The sequence below is a fragment of the Anoplopoma fimbria genome, chromosome 1 (genome assembly GCF_027596085.1).
Source record: "Anoplopoma fimbria isolate UVic2021 breed Golden Eagle Sablefish chromosome 1, Afim_UVic_2022, whole genome shotgun sequence".
Taxonomy (NCBI): domain Eukaryota; kingdom Metazoa; phylum Chordata; class Actinopteri; order Perciformes; family Anoplopomatidae; genus Anoplopoma; species Anoplopoma fimbria.
This window is the reverse complement of record NC_072449.1, coordinates 28,762,705-28,781,584: the sequence shown is the minus strand read 5'-3', so window position 1 is coordinate 28,781,584 and position 18,880 is coordinate 28,762,705. Positions and strand designations below refer to the sequence as shown.

Sequence of the window (18,880 nt, the reverse complement as noted above, 5' to 3'; positions counted from 1 at the left end):
GTTTATAATGTTAATCAGTCGGTTTGGCAACAAGACATTCATAAAGTTTCCAGTTTATTGTCATATGCACAACAACAATCACAGTGAAACAGTTGTTCTTAATTACATTTTTTAGTACTCTGGCTCCTTCCAACAATGCTCATACAAATAAAATAAAAAAGTGCAAGTGAAAATGAGTATATATAATTATTACTTATTACTATATATAATTAAATGATATAAACTTGTGGTAGACAGCTGTGCAGTACAATTTATGTAAAACAATTAAAATAATTTAAGGAAGCCACTGACATTATAAAATGTAGAAGAATAGGTCTGTTATCTTTTTTCAGTTTCATACATCATGTGTCAATGACGCATCCCTCTGGAATAGGCTTTATTTTAATTTAATGTGTGTTAAAACCATGCCACTATTTGAGCTGTTAAGTTTTGCAAATGAACAAAGACACAGAGTCAATATTTGACACAGTTTGGTGGCCAGTGTTGCCCAAAGCTCTGTTGTGTTTTAAGAAGCTTTTTGGCATTGAGCCTTGACTCCATGTCTTTGTGTCCTGTGTAATGTCTTTGGTGATGGATCTGTTTATATTAGCAGTCAGACGTGGCGTTTCACACCAGCCTGCCTTATAGTGCTATAAATAATAATACTTTGACCCATGGTGTCAGAACCTGATTTGCCACAACATGAGTCATATTATATCATGTGATGTCATGCAAGCTTACGTGTAAAACTATCCTATCCTCATGAAGCTAAATGAGTTACCAAAGATGCAACAAAGAAGAATCTTTCCCCTTTATTTTCCTCCCTTGATGGTTATAATCAATCGTTCAATGCCAGTTCTGACTTAATATTTTTATTTGGGGCACTCACGTGCTGTTTTCTATTGAAGCAGTAGTAACAGTTTTATTGGATCAGCAGATTACGTTTGACTCCATTCATACATTTCAAACCAGCTAGAGCCGAAACACTTGGTTGATCAACGAAAAATTAATCAGCAACTATTTTGATAACTTTTTTTCAAATTTTCTAGCTAAAAGTAATTGGTTATTTTCTCATTTTAGTGTTATTTATCATTGCAAGCTAAAGTTACTTTGGTTTAGTACATATACATTAAGTTCTTCAAGGTACTTGTACTTAACTTAATTATTCCCTTTTTCATGCTACTTTATACTTCTACTACATTTGGTCTCAGGGGTAAAAATTGTACTTTTTACTCCAACAGCTTTAGTTACATTACAGATAAAGTATCTCCAGATGTATTCATTTTGAAGCCTCTTGGATCAGCCGGATAATTCATCGTCACAAAGCTGAAAACAGGCTGCTTTTCTTTTGAGACATAGAATATAATGTATTGGTCTAGATTAAGCTTCCTGACTGTAAATGTAAAGGATTCAAAAAACATCTACAGCAGTAGAATAAATATCATATACAAATACTGGTAGAATAATTATTAAGACCATGTACTAACTAAGTGTAGCAACTGGTTTATACTTATTGATGCATTAATGTGCACATCACTTTAATGTTGCAGCTGGTAAAAGTAGCTTGTGAATTTCCAATCGATCAAGTCATTAAAGGTTTATATTGCATTATCATTTATTTGTTGGTTTGGATTTTGTATTATTAATGTGAATCTGCAAAGTAAGTTAAAATATAGTGGAGTTAGTACCATTTTGCTTATAAATGGGCTTTTTTTTGTTTGTTTCACAACTTGCGGTGGAGTATCTTCACATAGTGGTATTGGTACTTTTACTTCAGTTAAAGCTCTCAGTACTTCTTCCACCACTTCAGCTCAGGTAACAGCACACCTGAGAGAGGCAGGTGTGCTGTTACCTACAGGGAGGAGAGAGGAGCGTAGAGAAGGGTTCCAGTGTCTGTTGTGTATTTGTTTGACAGGACATGTATTTCCTCTCCTCTCCCTCTCCTCCCTCCTCTCCTCCCCTCTCATTACATTTTACATTACAGTCATTTAGCAGACACTTTTATCCAAAGCGACTTACCAACATCCCTATACTCTTTGACAGGACATGAGACGCTTTTATCCAAAGCGACTCCTTCCTACCCTCCTCCCTCCCTCCTCCTCCTCCCTCCCTCCCTCCCCTGTATTCAACATAGGTATTCCTCTCCCCTCCCTCTCCCTCCTCCCTCCTCCCCTCCCTCTCCCTCTCCTCCCTCCCTCCCCTCTCCTCCCTCCCTCCCTCCCTCCTCTCCCTCTCTCCTCCCTCCCTCCCTCCCCCCTCCTCCTCTCCCTCTCCCTCCCTCCCTCCCTCCTCTCCTCCTCCTCCCTCCCTCTCCTCTCCTCTCCTCCCTCCTCTCCCTCCCTCCCTCCTCCCTCCTCCTCCCCTCCCTCCCTCCCTCCCTCCCCTCCTCCCTCCCTCCTCCCTCCCTCCCTCCTCTCCTCTCCCTCCCCCTCCCTCTCCCTCCCTCCTCCCTCCCCTCTCCTCCCTCCCCCCCTCCCCTCCCTCCCCTCCCTCCCCTCCCTCCCCCCTCTCCTCCCTCCCTCCTCTCCCTCCTCCCTCCTCTCCTCCCTCCCTCCTCCCCCCCTCCCTCCTTGCTAATAGACCTGTGCTAATGCCTCCCCCTCCTCTCCTCCTCCCTCCTCTCCTCCTCCCTCCTCTCCTCCTCTCCTCTCATTACATTTTACATTACAGTCATTTAGCAGACGCTTTTCCAAAGCGACTTACAGGAAGTGTATTCAACATAGGTATTCCTATACTCTCCTCCTCCTCCCTCCCCTCCCTCCCTCCCTCCCCTCCCTCCCTCCTCCCTCCCTCCCCCTCCCTCCCTCTCCCTCTCCTCCCCTCCCTCCCTCCCTCCCTCCCTCCTCCCTCCTCCCTCCCTCCCCCTCCTCCCTCCTCCCTCCCCTCCCTCCCCCCTCTCCCTCCCTCTCCCTCCTCCCCTCCTCCCTCCTCCCCTCCCTCCATTCCCTACATTCCAGTCCCTCCCTCCTCCCCCTCCTTTATCCCCTCCCTCCTCTCCCCTCAACATCCTTCCCTCCCTCTCCTCCCTCCTCTCCCTCCCTCCCTCCTCCCCTCCTCCTCTCCTCCCCTCCTCCTCCCCCTCCTCCCTCCTCCCTCCCTCCTCCCTCCTCCCTCCCTCCCTCCCTCCCTCCCTCCCCTCCCTCCCCCCTCCCTCCTCCCCCTCCCCTCCCTCCCCCTCCCTCCCTCCCTCCTTCCCTCCCTCCTCCCCCCCCCCCCTCCCTCCCTCCCCCTCCCTCCCCCCTCTCCCTCCTCCCTCCTCTCCCTCCCTCCCTCCCTCCCTCCCTCCCTCCCTCCCCTCCCCCTCCCTCCCTCCCTCCCTCCTCTCCTCCCTCCCTCCCTCCCTCCCTCCCTCCCCTCCCCCTCCCTCCCTCCCTCCCTCCTCTCCTCCCTCCCTCTCCTCCCTCCCTCCCTCCTCCCTCCCTCCTCCCCTCCCTCCCTCCCTCCCTCTCCTCCCTCCTCCCCTCCCTCCCTCCTCTCCTCCCTCCCTCCCTCCCTCCCCTCCCTCCTCCCTCCTCCTCCCTCTCCCCTCCCTCCCCTCCCTCCCCCTCCCCTCCCTCTCCCTCCCGTGACGTCATGATACTGGGACGCGTTTTGCTGAAACCATAGGAATGCGACACACTTCGTATTTGCGGCCAAAAGCTACTCTGTGCTGAAATATACACCATGGTTTATAATTAGTTTAGTTGAATAAGCCGAGCCTTCACTACCACCGGGTTACTGGTTTGTTTACGAAGACGTAACGACGACGGAGTTGCATTTCATCGCGGAAACAACTTTGTGTGTGTGTGTGTGTGTGTGTGTGTGTGTGTGTGTGTGTGTGTGTGTGTGTGTGTGTGTGTGTGTGTGTGTGTGTGTGTGTGTGTGTGTGTGTGTGTGTGTGTGTGTGTGTGTGTGTGTGTGTGTGTGTGTGTGTGTGTGTGTGTGTGTGTGTGTGTGTGTGTGTGTGTGTGTGTGTTTCCCGAGTTCTTCCTCAGCTGCGTTCCCGACATGAGATCAGGTGGATAGTGTGTGTCTGTACCTGTGACTAACAGTGAGTTATTCCCACAGTAAGTGGTGACTTTTCTTTATTTCCCACCTGGTATCGCTGTGTTATATATGTTATATATGTTATGTATATGTTATGTATATGTTATAACTTTGCCGTCGCGGCGGCTGGCACCGATCGAAAGTTAATCTGAGCCACAACAACAAAACTCTGTTGTTAAAACCTCACAGCGTGGATTAACTGTGAGTCAGGGGGTTGAAGGCATAATGACTGTATTGTTTGCAGAACGATCTGTGCTTCACATCGACAGCCCCGTTCCCTGACTGTCACCATTCAAACCTGCTGCTGACTGATGTCTCAGACAACCAAGGCAGCTGTTGGACTCCCTCTGTCTCTCTCTGCACAAGTGTTGGGGACACTTGGGGAGGGGAGAGCACATTTAGCTAGTGATTCATTACATTACATTACATTACATTACATTACATTACATTTAGCAGACGCTTTTATCCAAAGCGACTTACAGGAAGTGTATTCAACATAGGTATTCAAGAGAACTACTAGTCACCAGAAGTCATCAGTGCATCTCCTTTCTTAAACAAGCATCTTAAAGCATAAACCAGAGCAAAAGTACAGAAACAAACTAATAGGAATACAATAAGTGCAACGAGGAAGGCTCAGGGTGCAATACCATAACTATAATTATTCTCTCTGTATTTATAAGATTTTTCTCTTAGTTATTGTGGGTTTTTTTCTTACTTACTTGTTTAAAATACTTGTTTGTTTTTTCTACTATGTCTCTTGTTTGCACTATATCTATAAAGGATATATAAACTACAGTACATTACATTACAGTCATTTAGCGACTTACAATAAGTGTATTCAACATAGGTATTCAAGAGAACTACTAGTCACCAGAAGTCATCAGTGCATCTCCTTTCTTAAACAAGCATCTTAAAGCATAAACCAGAGCAAAAGTATAGTGCAGAGGCAAATTACTACGAAAACAATAATTGCAACAGACTAATACGAATATAATAAGTGCTACAAACTACTACGAATAGGATAAGTGCAGTAAACTAAACGAATGCAATAAGTGCAACAAACTAATACGAATGCAATAAGTGCAATAAACTAATACGAATGCAATAAGTGCAGTAAACAAATAAACAATAAGTGCACGAATGCAATAAGTGCAACAAACTAATACGAATGCAATAAGTGCTACGAGGAAGGCTCAGGGTAGTACTTCTTGAAGAGGTGAGTTTTCAGCCATTCACTGTTTGTCACTGTGTTTAAACTCTGTAGTAAAGTTGGGTATTTGTGCTCTTTTCTGCAGGAAGTTTGTTTCATGCATTTTATTGTGTTGTTATTCAACAAAGTAGTCTGGTGTCCTTAGTCTGAGACAAGGAACCTATAAATTGTTACGTATGATTAAGTACTTTATAGGTTCTTTGGTCTGAGATATGCGTAGTGGCCCGTGCTTGGGTCTTTCTGTGCTTGTTCATTTTTGAGTGTTCAAAGAATAGAAATTGGGTTTACGGATTTAGGGAGGAGGCATATTTGATATGTAGGATTTAGGATTCTTAAAAGCTGCTTTGGTATGCAATACCAAGTTGGTCAAATACACAGATTCAAATTTTTTGTTCAAAACAGCAAGATGTGTTTTACTAAAAAGCAAATGTATAAATTATCTTGAGTTTTTTTGTTTTTGTTTAAATCTCTTAGTTTAAGTTGATTTAATACATTTGTTAATAACTTAACGTTACCTTTTTTAGAATTGTTGAACCCTTAATTAATTTGCTAAGGAACAGATGTGATTCAATAAAAATGATCTAATCCATAGTCCTCTAAATTGCAGTTATGGATGAGACACAAAATAATAATCTTTACAGATTATACCAAGGGCTCACATATGCAGAGATTAAATGATAAAGGCTCCTTCAAATTATAAACATCAACATATTTTGGGTTTTGCTTCTTCAGCAATGAGTTGAGAGTCCCCTGATAATCCATCAGTGTATGATATTCAGTTTCGGCCAGATCTTCTTCAGCATGTTTGTGCTCTGATGAAATGACAGAAATCTGTTGTTAACATGTTGTTACATTTGAGGTCTCATAATATTAGGATCAGATAGGTGATTTAGTTTTATGTCATGTGAACTCCTATAAATATAACCACCAGTTCTGTATCTTAACTACTAAATTACAATTCTAAATTACTATAACATTAGTCAGTTGTTAGCAGGCCCACTCAGTCTTATATTGAAGCTGAGAATGTTACACATGTAACAGTTTTGTTAAGAATTAGATCTTACCAATACTAAAATTTAAAAATGCTCCATTATTAGTAAAAGTCCTCCATTCAAAATCTTAATTCAGCAAAAGTATAAATTATCAGCAAAATAAACTTAAAGTATCAAAAAAAGTAAAATGACTCATTCTGCTATAAGAGGTTCCCTATAACTGATTTAATATATCGTATGACTAGATTATTACAATACTGAGGCATCAGTGTGTAGGAGGCATTTACAGTTGAAGTCGCTCAAGGTGGAGCTAGTTTCAACTACGTTTTTAGCAAATTTAGTCCACTCCATTAGAGAAGAAGTATAAAGTAGCATCAAATGGAAATACTAAATACTAGTACAAGCACCTCGACATTGTACCCTAGTGCAGTACTTGTGTACTTCCCACCACTGTTGTGAGCAGGCTGATGGTTGTCAGAGCAGTCAGTAGCACCAAGGTCACAGAGTGTTCACTATGTTTACACAGCACTTTATAAATCTGGGAAACGCTGGGAGTGAGGTGCTGTCCTTAGTGTGTGTTTGAGTGAGTGTGTGTTTGTGTGTGTGTGTGTGTGTGTGTGTGTGTTTGCTGTAGTGAGGAACAGGGTATTAATTATCACCCCTGATTCAGCACCAGCAAGCTAATGTAAGAACAGCACAACAACGGTAACCTGAACACCTCTTGTCTGCTTTTCAGCATCTCACTTTTTAAATCAGTGTCTCAATGAAGAGCTAATACTTGTGTTTTCATTTTGTAGCTTTGGTGAACGCCACCTCAAGGGACAAAAACAAATACTCTATATTAAATCTAGTGTGAGAAATTACAGCATGATAATGTTTAATGTTTTTTTGCTTTGGCTGGGAACTTAGTGTACTGTTGTTGGCAGGGTATCAGCCATCATTTAGAGGCTGCCTTAATTCTGGAAATGTGGTCAGCTGTAAAAAGATTGTTTTAATTAATTGTGGCCTGGATGTGAAGAAGAGTGTTTCTATGCATTCATTAAAGTTAAAACTTATTACGGCCTCCAACTTGTGGTAACTGAAAAGCTTATTAGTTAGTTATTACATGGGTTTATTTGCCTTGTAACATGGTAGGATGGAAAGGTAGAATCCGCAAATCCATCTGCAAAATGAATCCTCCGGTGCCATAAAGATTTATTTTGGCTCTCTGAAGTGTGTTTATATTGTCTGAGTGTTGTTAGTGTTTTCTTAGGAAGATGGTTATGCACGGTGTGGCTCGGTGGAGCGGCAGACAGAAAATCATTAGAGCAGAGGGAGGAAATGTGTGATGCACGCTGTTTGGTGAGGTGTTTCTCATAGTATCACTTTTCCCAGAATATATATCTGGGGGGACCTGTTGTGATGAGAGGGTCGTTACTGGTAACTTACTTGATGTGAGGTCACCACTGTGGGGATAATAAGGTAAAGTTTGCAATGAGCGGGTGCTGTGAAAACAAAAGAAGATTAACCAAGAGGATTATGTGTTCTGATTTGTGCCACAGTTGACCATTTTTAGGATGACATTTATCTGCCGTGCACTGAGAAGCTCTAATTATATTTTATATGTGGACATCTTTAATGCTTAAATTAAACATTGGAGAGAAAACATGTTTTGCTCATGATTATTTAGAACTTAAAATATCTCCTCCAGTGTAGAGGTTATGTAGAAAGTCAGATCCTTCTTTTCGTGCATAGTATTTCAAAATTGAATACAATAATTTGTGATCATTGTGATCTTGATTCCAACCATATCACCCAAAGTAGTGTTCCTTTTTTCAATGGAATTTGCAACTGACCAAATGACTCAACATAAAGTGTTTCATTCTTATCCAAACTTGATTCCAATACGTGGCATATCTGAGCAAGAAAAGAAACCAAATTATGTTGAAAGAAAACTACTTTTTTTGTGAGTTTACCAGTTTGTCATAAATTACTTTGTCAACATTTGTGGTCCTCCGTCCGTCCCTTGCATGAATTTATTTTTGTGCAGTTATAACAATCTCTTGTGATATACTCAAACATACTTTTGAGATGTTCGCCCTGTCTACTATATCTGTACCTATACATTGTGCTTTGGTATGTTTACGATTGCTCTCAGGAATCAATAAGTAGAATCAAAAAGCATCTTTCCTCACCAATTCACTGGCCTTAGAAATTTGGTTCCAATTCAGACCCGTTTCATCGCAGACTGTATCATTACAGCTAAATGGTGGTGTAGTTGTGACTGACGGTGTGTTTTTCCGAGCATGGACCACCCATATGCAGTACTTGAATCAGGCCAGAGGACAGCGGCTTCATCCAGGGCTTATCAGCCTGGCTCTGGCCCCGCAGACCGGACAGGCTTTCTCACTGTTCAGCCAGGCATACGTGGAGAGAGGGAGGGAAAGTGGGAGGATGGTGGAAGTTGGAAAAAGGGGGAAGGAGAGCAAAAAGAGAGGTTGAGGGGAGTGCTGGGGGGTGATGGGATAGTAATGGATTTTGAGTGGGAGAGCGGTAAAAACACAGAAGGAAGCTACAACTACAGTGAGCGCTGTGTTCAGGGAGGGGTTTGCTTGTTTTGCTCTCTTTACTAGCTTCTGGGGGACTCTGTTTGTATGTGAGCATTAACACGGTTTGAGTGGGCGGCAGGGTGCAGCAGCGTAGCTCTGCTACTGTTTTCATCCTCGGGTTAAAAGATCTTTCTGTCTTTAGCCATGTCCCATTTGCAGAACATGATTTTTTCTCCTTTGGCATTCTTTTATCTTCAAGCTTTCAATGATTTATTTTAGCATTTATGCTTTTGTTTTTAAGTCCTTGTTTTGCTTCATAGTAGTTGGAACAGTGTGTCTGCATGTCTTGGTAGATCTCAAAAAGTGTTCAATTATTTTCAATTCCTCGTGTAAAAAGGTTGCAAATATGATTTAATGATTCATTGTATTCTCAAAAAAAGTAGACTGACCTCAGTACACTTTTTTGTTTTGGGAATGGTCAGCTAAAACATTGTGACTGATCCCTGGTTTGTGTCCCTGCTATCTGAGCCATTTGTTGATTCAGTCAATGTGTTTATTTTTTCTTTCATTGAGTCCATATTTATGAAATGAGACAAATGATGTTGTGGTCAGAGGGAGCAGACACCTGTTCTCACCCCGACCCGATGTGTGGGTCTGGGTGGAGTGACCCTACACCTGCTGCAGCTCTCAATCACTCTCCTTAGCTGTATGCCTGGAGCTCACCTGTTCCCCTAACACCTGTTCCCCACACCTGTCTGACTCTCTGTCCCTCAGTACAAATATGTACCATTTTGTGCTTTTTGATAACCATTCAATATAGAAACAAAAGTAGTCCCAACCTCCAGGCTCAAATAATTTTCATTTTCAGTAGTGTGCATGGCAGAATGGGTTATATAACTCAAAACTCATTCAGCCTGTTTGATTTAATATACTTTAAAAAAGAAACGCAACATATTTTAAATTTTGTTTTTCAACGGAGACTATACTTCAGAAAAAAATGGTCTCCACTCCAGACAAACTGTTGAAACATTTGCCCGTTGTAAATAAGAGGCACATTTTCCAAAGATGATAATGAATCAAATCACACTTCAGGGTGTTCTGTTACTCATGATTACATTCAGAGTGACAAAAACTGGTTCATTTAAAAACAGTGTATGCAAATGTAGCCTACAGAAGTAAAGCACGTCATAAACGCAGACTTCACTTCTCTCTTAATAATAATAAAAATGCTTTTGCCTAGTTTTTTTATGGTTAGATGTTGTATTCCAGATTTTTTTATTAATTACTTTGAGTTTGATGTTCACTGATCCAGATTTATTAATTTAGGTATTATCACTTCCAGTTGGTAGTTTGTAATACAGTCAAATATTGTTTGCTAGAAACTGTCGTTATTTTATTGGAGTGTAAATGGCATTTATCGTACACGGAATTGCACACCCGAACTCTCATTGTCATGTAAAGCCCTCACACACAGTTATGTTTATTCGTACTACAAACAAGTCATCTATGTACTACTGAGCAAATTAAGTTCCCTCTCAAATCAAACCCTTTGAGCTCATAGCTCTGTAATCTGTTTACTGTTTACCACACAGCCTTAGTTACAGTTCCACTTTTATCATGTCTTGGCTCTTGACAGCAGCAGTAAAATCTAGTTTTTTCACCCTCAACCACTCGAATTAAGAGTTCCAGATATCTCCATATGCAGCCAAAAAGCCCTGGATTTGAAAGCCACAATCCTCCGTGGTTCACAGCCAGACTGCTGTCTCTGACTCTGAGACGCCCAATGTCACTCTCAATCCCCACGTGGCCATTTTTCATGCTGATATACAGTTTGCTGAAGGTCCTTATGCTTTCAATAAGATATTACGACCAACAGCCCTAACTTAAGCTTTCTTGCCGATAGTAGAGCTAATCATTGGGTGCATGACATATTGATTTATGTTATTGTGCTCTGTTGGTAATATGAATTTTTCAGCCACATCTTCCATTCATTTTATCCTCTCATAAGCCAGTAGTTGTCTGTGTCCCAGAGTTAAGACACATTGATTGGCTCCTAAACGGTGATTTGTAGGCCTCTTCCCTGTTGTCACCAGACTCAATATGACTGGAAAGAGGCATGTATCACCAGTGTTGTAACCTCGCTGTTATGAGATACGTTTCCTCTTGGTTATAAAATCCAGTGTTGGTAGTTGGGTGGAGTAACTGAACATCCACTTGGAAGATTCTGGCACTGCGTCAATAGTGAAAAATCTGAAATGATGTATTGTGAAAAAGGTTTAATTATGGTGATTTAAAAACATGCTACATTTTAGCTTTAATAACCAAACATTTGAGGATTAATGTGACCACAAAATGATAGAATGACATGGTTGCTGCTGTGTCGCTTTTCGAAGTCGCTGGAAGACATTCTGATTTATATTCTCATTAAAAAGCTATGACATTAGATATTTATAAGCAAGCTATTAATTAAATGTGCGATAGAAACATCAGCTGTGTTGTTTCACTAACCTGCAACAACACTCATTCAAAATGTCTCCTCTAGATAAATATCCATATGAGTAAAGTATCCTCACTTTTTGGGGCTGTTCTTAGAACACTGCTGTGTTGAGGCTCCGTGTCGGTGCTGTCATTGTTGGCGAACCTCACTTTTCTCAGCGTGTTCCCGGGCGGGTCCTGCTAGACTTCAAACACTCCTGCTGTGAAAGGCTTTATTAACGCTGCAGACTGTGAAGCAGGCAGCATGACTCATGCCCTCTAACTCATGACCCGCCCACATCGCCCTCTCACTCGGATCCCCCGCCACTCCACCTTCTGATCCTCACATCCAAACTTTTTTTTTTCTTTTTTTTCATTGCCATGTTTTTGATTTCCCCTGTTTTTTTGTTCTTGGCAAAGTGTTTTGTACAAAAACATGAAGAGAAGATTGTGTGTTGAATTTAACGAGGCCCGCCACTCCTGTTGCCCCCTCTGGTCAGCAGGGCCTGGCTCTGCTTTTAACACACCAGCGAGCCTCTGTTTGAGTAATGGGAGTGTCTCTTTTGATAGTCAACGACAAAGCAGCATGGGTGAGAGGGAGATTATTTAGACCCAAGCCAAAAGTATTGAGCAGGGCTTCACAGGATACTTTGGAAACTCAGAAATCATCCACCATCTGCAGGTTTTTATTCCAGCCAACCGCAATAGCTGCCGATTTTAATATTCCTACTGATTAGATGACTTTGATGATGCACTTGATCCTGTTATTGTTTCACAGTAGAACAATGTGAGGCAGTGAGTCATCTGTTGAGTGTTGATGGTTGTTTATTTGTGCTTTAAAAACTAACCACCGCAAAACAATGAGAAAAAAACTTTTTTTTTCTCATTTAAAGCAACACCACAATGCCTCTCTTCTACCGCTCACCCTCTAAGCTCGCTCAGACGATCTCTTTCTTTTCTTCTGTCTTTTCTTAAATGATTTGAGAAGTCGACAGCGAAGCCTAACTTTACTTTAAACATTATTAAAGAAAGAAAAATGCTCTCCCCTCGTCCCAAATCAATACTAGAGTACTTCCTTGTTCCTTGTATGAATAAAGCTGTACATGAGTTGAAGCAGCAGCGCTGTGGGTGTTTGACAGCGACGGTCGTCCATTCAAACCCCAACCAGAAAGTTCCCGTTCGACCAGGGCGGGGGGGTTATACTTTGTCTTCTGTGCTAAAAGGCCTGCATTGTCAACAAGGTGTTTACTCAGTGTGATGGTGCACTTTGAGGCTGCACTCTGTGGTGACGCTGTTCTGTGTGTCTAGTATTGGACTGCACAGTAGAAGTATCAGACCTGTACGTCATGAAGTTTAAAGGCGCTGCTACTGCTGAGGACATTCCTGTCCTCTTTAGTTGACATTCAGTGTATACAGGAGTAAAAATATGAGTACTTTCTGTTCCTTTTGTTCAGTGATTGGAGGGAACTTATCACTGAAAATTACATTTTGCCCACCTTACGGAAATTGGCACACTTGAATGCATTCACATGTTTTAAAGGGCATACTTTCTAAGACTCTTATGTTGAACATTTGTTTTTTGTATTCTTCTGTCTGTCTGTCTATGTTTTTTGTATCGATCCATCTATTTTATCTCAAGGTTCTTTACTGATCTCTCTTTTTTTGTTTGGGATTCATAGCACCCCAGCATGGATGCCAGTCCTTCTGTAGCCATACAATGTAAAGTTTTCCTCAAAGGCAAATATCACCAGGCAGTTTGTTTAGATACAAGGGCTGGGGAAAGTTGTCAAAGGCATCCTCTCGCTTTCACACTCTTATTTAAAATCATGTCCAAAATAAAGTATGTACTGAACATGAGACCCAACCATGAATTTTGGGATCCTTTGAACCTCGAGTCACAGTGGGGCCGAGACAGCAAGAAAAGCAGCAAGTGGTGATGAGTAAATGACTCATTGAGGGTGCTGCTCTGATGTCTAGGTTTGTTGTGTTGTTATTAGGAAATGCTAGAGCAGGAGCACTTGTCCCGTCATTAGTAATGGGAGTTCAGCAGTGAGCCTATTGTTGAGAGAGCCAATGACATTCAGCTAAAGGTCACGGCTGGTTTAATGCCAATACAAGCTGCTAAATGCTCAATGTGCCAGAAAAACACACTTGGGTGGTCATTTATTTGTTGAACTGCACACAAACAAAACACAAAGGGAATCGAGTTTTGCAAACAAGGACTTGATTTTCTTTCTTCTTATGTTCTAATCCACACTAGTTCCTGTTTTTATAATCTGTCAATAATTGAAAATTATGCAAAATGGGGCTAAATAGCTTTACTCTCTTTCAATCATGGATTGCATTTTATAGAAAACCAAACCCAGCTGGCTTTACATCTTAATTACTGTTTGGACAGGTGTATTTTCAGATGTAATTTTTGTTTTCTGAAGTTGTCTATGCCTGTCTGCACGCATGTGTGGTATGTTTAACATTGAAGATTTCCATTTTTCCCTCAGTCTTTCCTGCTAACCCTCCCTCTCTCTCCTCCTCCCTCCCTGCAGGTCTGATGCTAGGCTGCAGCTGCCACAGCCGCCATCATGTTCACCAAAAAGAAAAAGTCTCGTATCCAGATCTCCGCCCCTTCCAACTTTGAGCATCGCGTGCATACTGACTTTGACGAGCAGGAGCAGAAGTTCGTCGGGTTGCCGCGGCAATGGCAGTCGCTCATCGAAGACACGGCCAAGAGGCCCAAACCCTTCATCGATGCAACTGTCATCACTACTGTAGAGCCGCGAAAGGTGGGATGAGTGAATAGATATCTAAGAAACCATCCAGTCGTTAGCAAAGGGAAATTAATGTGTCAAATGTCATGAATTATGTTTGTTAGTTTTGGGGATTTGACCAAGCTGCATTTGGACTGATTATAAGACAGGAACACAGAAAACCGAACAGGAATCATTTAGGGAATCGATAGAATCGGACAGATATGCAGATTTGATTGTGGCATGGGTATCAATAAAGACCTCATGCATTCTCATCCTCCACTTTTTTGCCAAAATCTCCAGACAATTGTACGTGGCAGCAAGCTTGGAGTGGACGGCTCTCTGACCTGGCTGCTGGATGAGTTTGACACCATGTCTGTGACTCGCTCCAACTCCCTTCGACGGGGCAGCCCCCCCATCCAGCCTCGCAAGGACTCGACCTCTTCAGGAGGAGGAGGGCAGGAGAACGGAGACCCTCACCACAGACACTACTCACACCCAGAAAGGTGAGTAGTTCACCTGCAGTGTGTCATCATTATCATCATCATCAAAGCAGAGATTATGTCAATACAAGCCAAGTATCTGCACTGACTTTTTCATCGCTCTGCTTCTCAGCGACCCTGCCAGACCGGAGCACCACCAGGGTGGAGGCGACCCCCGCCAGGGTCCGCGTGGGCTCCGTCCTCAGTGGGATGAAGGAGTCCATGGTCGGCCCCAGCAGCAGCCCCGGGGCCAAGAGCCCAGCCGGGCCCACAGGGACAGGCCTGGCTCCGGCCCTCCTCCTCCACCTCATAGAGACAGAGAGCATCGGGAACGGGGTCAGGTAGGGACCGAAGATGAACACAACAAGATTTATTATACCCTGTTCATGGGACTGGCTCTCTTTCCTGCAGTCATTCTCTGACAGACCAATACAGTCTTAAACCACATTGATGTGTCCTTACAGTAAACAAGACAAGATTTGAGTTTGCTTTAATTTGACACCGCAGCAGATTCCAGCCTGTAGTTGTTGGCTTGTTTACTTAGTTTTTACACATGTTTCCTGTATGAATGAACTTATTTCACTCGCACTCTTCAGGAGCAACTTGCTCAAAGGGGTCAACCCAGTGACCAGAGGCCGAAGTCCAGCTACACGGTGCGGGACGGCAGCCCTCAGTCTCCCAGGGACAAGAGGCCTCTCTCTGGGCCCAACATCCGCACCCCAAACCTGCCAGTTACGGAGGGCGTGATGAAGACTGCCCAGCAGACCACGCGGCCGTTTAACACCTACCCGAGGGCGGACAGCGAGGGCGGACGCAGCCCCACAGGACAGGTGAGGACGGCCGCATGAACAGAGAGACAGACAGGCTGTTGCCAGGATAGGAAAGGCAGACAGATGCAAACAGACAGCTGCAGGCTGATGGATGGTAGATCTTATCACATTGCTCTATTTGTTCTTCAGGTCAGATTTAGCTAATTCTATCCACTGAAGGCTGTTGGTGATGCTTATGTGAAAATTCAGGTTCAGGGATTGTCTAAAAACATAACGACTTTGTGCCAGCGTTCTTTACAGAATTATGTAATTAAGAGAATTTAAACTATTCAGACATTTTTTTGTTGAATACACTTCAAGGTCCAGGCTTGGATTTCGGTTTGAGTTTTTAAAAAATATTTTCCTACACCATTCAAACTGCAGTCTCCTACCCCTTTAACATTTCTCTATATTAGACCATTGAAGGTCATTCTTCATTCTTTATGGCATTTTTATATGAATTTTACATCAATTTAATGAAGTACTTTGATTTGCCAAGTCCTAATGGATTTTCCTGACATAATATTAAAGTAAAAGTAAGTAAAATTACATATTTGGTGATAGAGGATTAAATCCATTTTATGCAAGATTTCAATACATAATTTGTTGCAGCTTCAACCCTAGATGTATTATGCGTTCTGTTTGTGATGACGTTCTCTTTCTTCCAGCCGGTTCGACACCAGGACTCTTCCCCTAAAAACGGCCCCTCTGGCGGCTCCACCCGAGGCTCCTCCAGCTCCAAGCCCCCTATAAGCCACCCGCATCCTCATCACACTTCCCACCCCAGCCTGTCCCCTGAAGCCACCCAGCACCCACACACCTCTCACCCCAACGTTCCGGCCCCGCGGCCCCCAGTGCCCTCTGGGCCCCCGGCGTCGGGTGCTCCGCCCCAGGGCCGCTCACCGCAGAGGGAGCCCCAGAGGGTTTCCCACGAGCAGTTCAGAGCGGCACTACAGATGGTGGTGGATCCTGGCGATCCGCGGACATACCTGGACCACTACATTAAGATAGGGGAGGGGTCGACTGGGATCGTGTGTATCGCCACAGTGAAGACCACGGGGAAACTGGTCGCCGTGAAGAAGATGGACCTGAGGAAGCAACAACGTAGAGAACTCCTCTTCAACGAGGTAAGAGTTCAACTGAAAATAACGTAGTACCAATTAGTAGCAAAACGTTTCTAGTCAAATGATATCTATGTTTAAATTCAAATATATTTTTATTGCTGAGGTCATAGTTGTTCTGGACTAGATTATATTGAAGTGTTTTTTCTTCCCTATTTTCATAAATGAATGGACCTCTCATTATAACTACGTTTTGTTGGACGATAAATATTGCCCCAGAGATAATTGCGATGGATATTATCGTAATTTTAAGACCATTTTATGCCACTGATGTAATGGTGTTATAATAGCATAAGAATGCAAGTACCCCCTTTATATACAAATTAAAATGGACTCTCAGGCTCTGTTGCATTGAACGTTTGGCACATGGGTATAGAGAGTCCATCATTCATAAACAGATCACAAACAGTCAATCCAGTCGACATACAGGCTTCATCCTATTAATGGGCTCTTCTCTCTCATTGGGTTTAAACCCCAAATAGTTTTTTTTCTGTTTATTTGGCTTAAGCGCCAACATGTTGTTGACAAACACGCATCTTAACACAACGGGCAATATTGAGGTCGGCTAAAACGATCTTTGTTGTGTCAGTATATCGTACAATTAGTCAATAACGTAAAAATGAAACCATGTCATGTCCAAATGTTTTCCAATGAGTCGACAATGTAAAAATAGATCAAGGTCATGTCCATGTATCGTATGATGAGCCGATAACGTAATCATCGGGTCAGGCCTACGCATGAATATCAGAAACACCTCTCAATACAATGAAGTTCAGTACAACACCATCACTACTTATAACCTCAATGTGAAAGCATTTAATTCTTTTTTTTAAACCACAATGAAATCAATGCTGTCTTTCTCATCTGTATATAAATATTCGATTTTAACATTTACAAGTCTAAAAGTACATTCCACTTTATTGACACACATGTCGCATATAAAGACAGAAGAGACAAAGACACAATGAATTACATTAAAGCAACTCTCGTAGCACGAGTTCAAATTGTTGTCAGTAGAAATGACCTTTATGTACTTGTAGATCACACAGCTCACATTAGTTGCAAATTGCCACTTAATGTCTTACACTTGAATCAGCTCAGTCATCAGGCTCCAGTGGTTCCGATGGTTGTTGATCGATTGCAGCATCGACCCTGCAGATACACCACAGTGTCTCCACCAATGCAATGCCACTCTTTTGAGTCCAATGTCTTTATACCTTCCTGTCTTTCTGTTGCCATGGTAACTGTAGGTGGTGATCATGCGGGACTATCACCATGAGAACGTGGTGGAGATGTACAACAGCTACCTGGTGGGAGACGAGCTCTGGGTTGTCATGGAGTTCCTGGAGGGAGGAGCTCTCACAGACATCGTGACACACACCAGGTGAAAAGCTATTTGTGTATATATTATGTGATTTTTTTTGTTTAATTATTAATGTCTGTCCATTACTCTGTATACTGCTTTAAATGTCCCTCATTAAATCACTTACCCACAAAAACTCTGTTCCTCCATAAGGGGGCAGTGTTCTAGTGTGTTGTGCACAGAGAAATATATCACCATCAGTTGTGGAAGAAGTATTCACATATTGTATTCAAGTAGAAGTAGCAATAACACCGTGTAGAAATAGTCCTTTACAAGTAAAAGTCCTGAATTTGAATTCTTAATTAATAAAGTAATTAAGTAAAAGTATATAGTATTAGAATTTAAATATAGTCGGACAACCTAAAGTACAAAAAAGGCTAAATGGCTCATATCAGACTGGTGTTTATTATGTTACTGGATTACAATTAGTGGTGCATGAATGTTTTAATCACTTTATTGTACAGCTGGTAAAGGTGGAGCTAATTTTAATGACTCTAGATATTGCTCGTTAGTTTAATCTGTAATAATACACCACCATTTATTAGTTGATTTATATTTTTTATCGATAATCTGAATCTGCAAAGTAACTAGTAGCATACGTTGTTAAATACATATAGTGGAGTAAAAAGTGAAGTAGAAGAATAAAGAACCATAAAATTGAAGTACTCAAGTAAAGTACAAGTGCCTTATAATTGTGCAGTACTTTAGTAAATGTACCTAGTTGCATCTCACCACAGACAACCATGACCAGTGTGTTTTCCATTTTTTCACAACACAAGTTACTTATTGATTGCATCCAAACATTTTTGGATGACTACTTCTTTATGAAACATTGGAACAATGTCCAAAGTTGGTTTTTTTTCTGGTCTGGTTGCTACATATCATCAATTTCGTGTCAAAAAATAATCACACCTCACCTTAGAGTGAACCAGGAAAAATAGCGGTACTAATTCGACTGTAAAAATAGAGGTGGTGAAAAGTCTAAATCTCTCTGGCTTCTCCTTCCTTCTCCAGGATGAACGAGGAGCAGATCGCCACGGTGTGTCTGTCTGTCCTGAAGGCTCTGTCCGTCCTCCACACACAGGGTGTGATCCACAGAGACATCAAGAGTGACTCCATCCTCCTCACTCACGATGGCCGCGTATGTACCA

The 18,880-nt window shown here is 42.3% G+C and overlaps 1 protein-coding gene across 3 annotated transcripts in view; it reads left to right on the top strand.

Moving 5' to 3' along the window:
• pak4 (p21 protein (Cdc42/Rac)-activated kinase 4) overlaps positions 1–18,880 on the top strand; it is a 36,808-nt gene that overhangs the window by 6,604 nt on the left and 11,324 nt on the right. The window contains exons 1-8 of one of the 3 annotated variants that reach the window (XM_054623805.1): positions 3,897–4,009; positions 13,754–13,990; positions 14,258–14,460; positions 14,570–14,777; positions 15,033–15,266; positions 15,914–16,372; positions 17,617–17,750; positions 18,744–18,870. In XM_054623805.1, coding sequence (XP_054479780.1) covers positions 13,790–13,990; positions 14,258–14,460; positions 14,570–14,777; positions 15,033–15,266; positions 15,914–16,372; positions 17,617–17,750; positions 18,744–18,870 — 1,566 coding nt within the window. In that variant the 5' untranslated portion in view covers positions 3,897–4,009; positions 13,754–13,789. Of the gene's footprint in view, positions 1–3,896; positions 4,026–13,753; positions 13,991–14,257; positions 14,461–14,569; positions 14,778–15,032; positions 15,267–15,913; positions 16,373–17,616; positions 17,751–18,743; positions 18,871–18,880 lie in introns of those variants that run through there. The other 2 variants (XM_054623722.1, XM_054623644.1) reach the window with 2 other exon arrangements.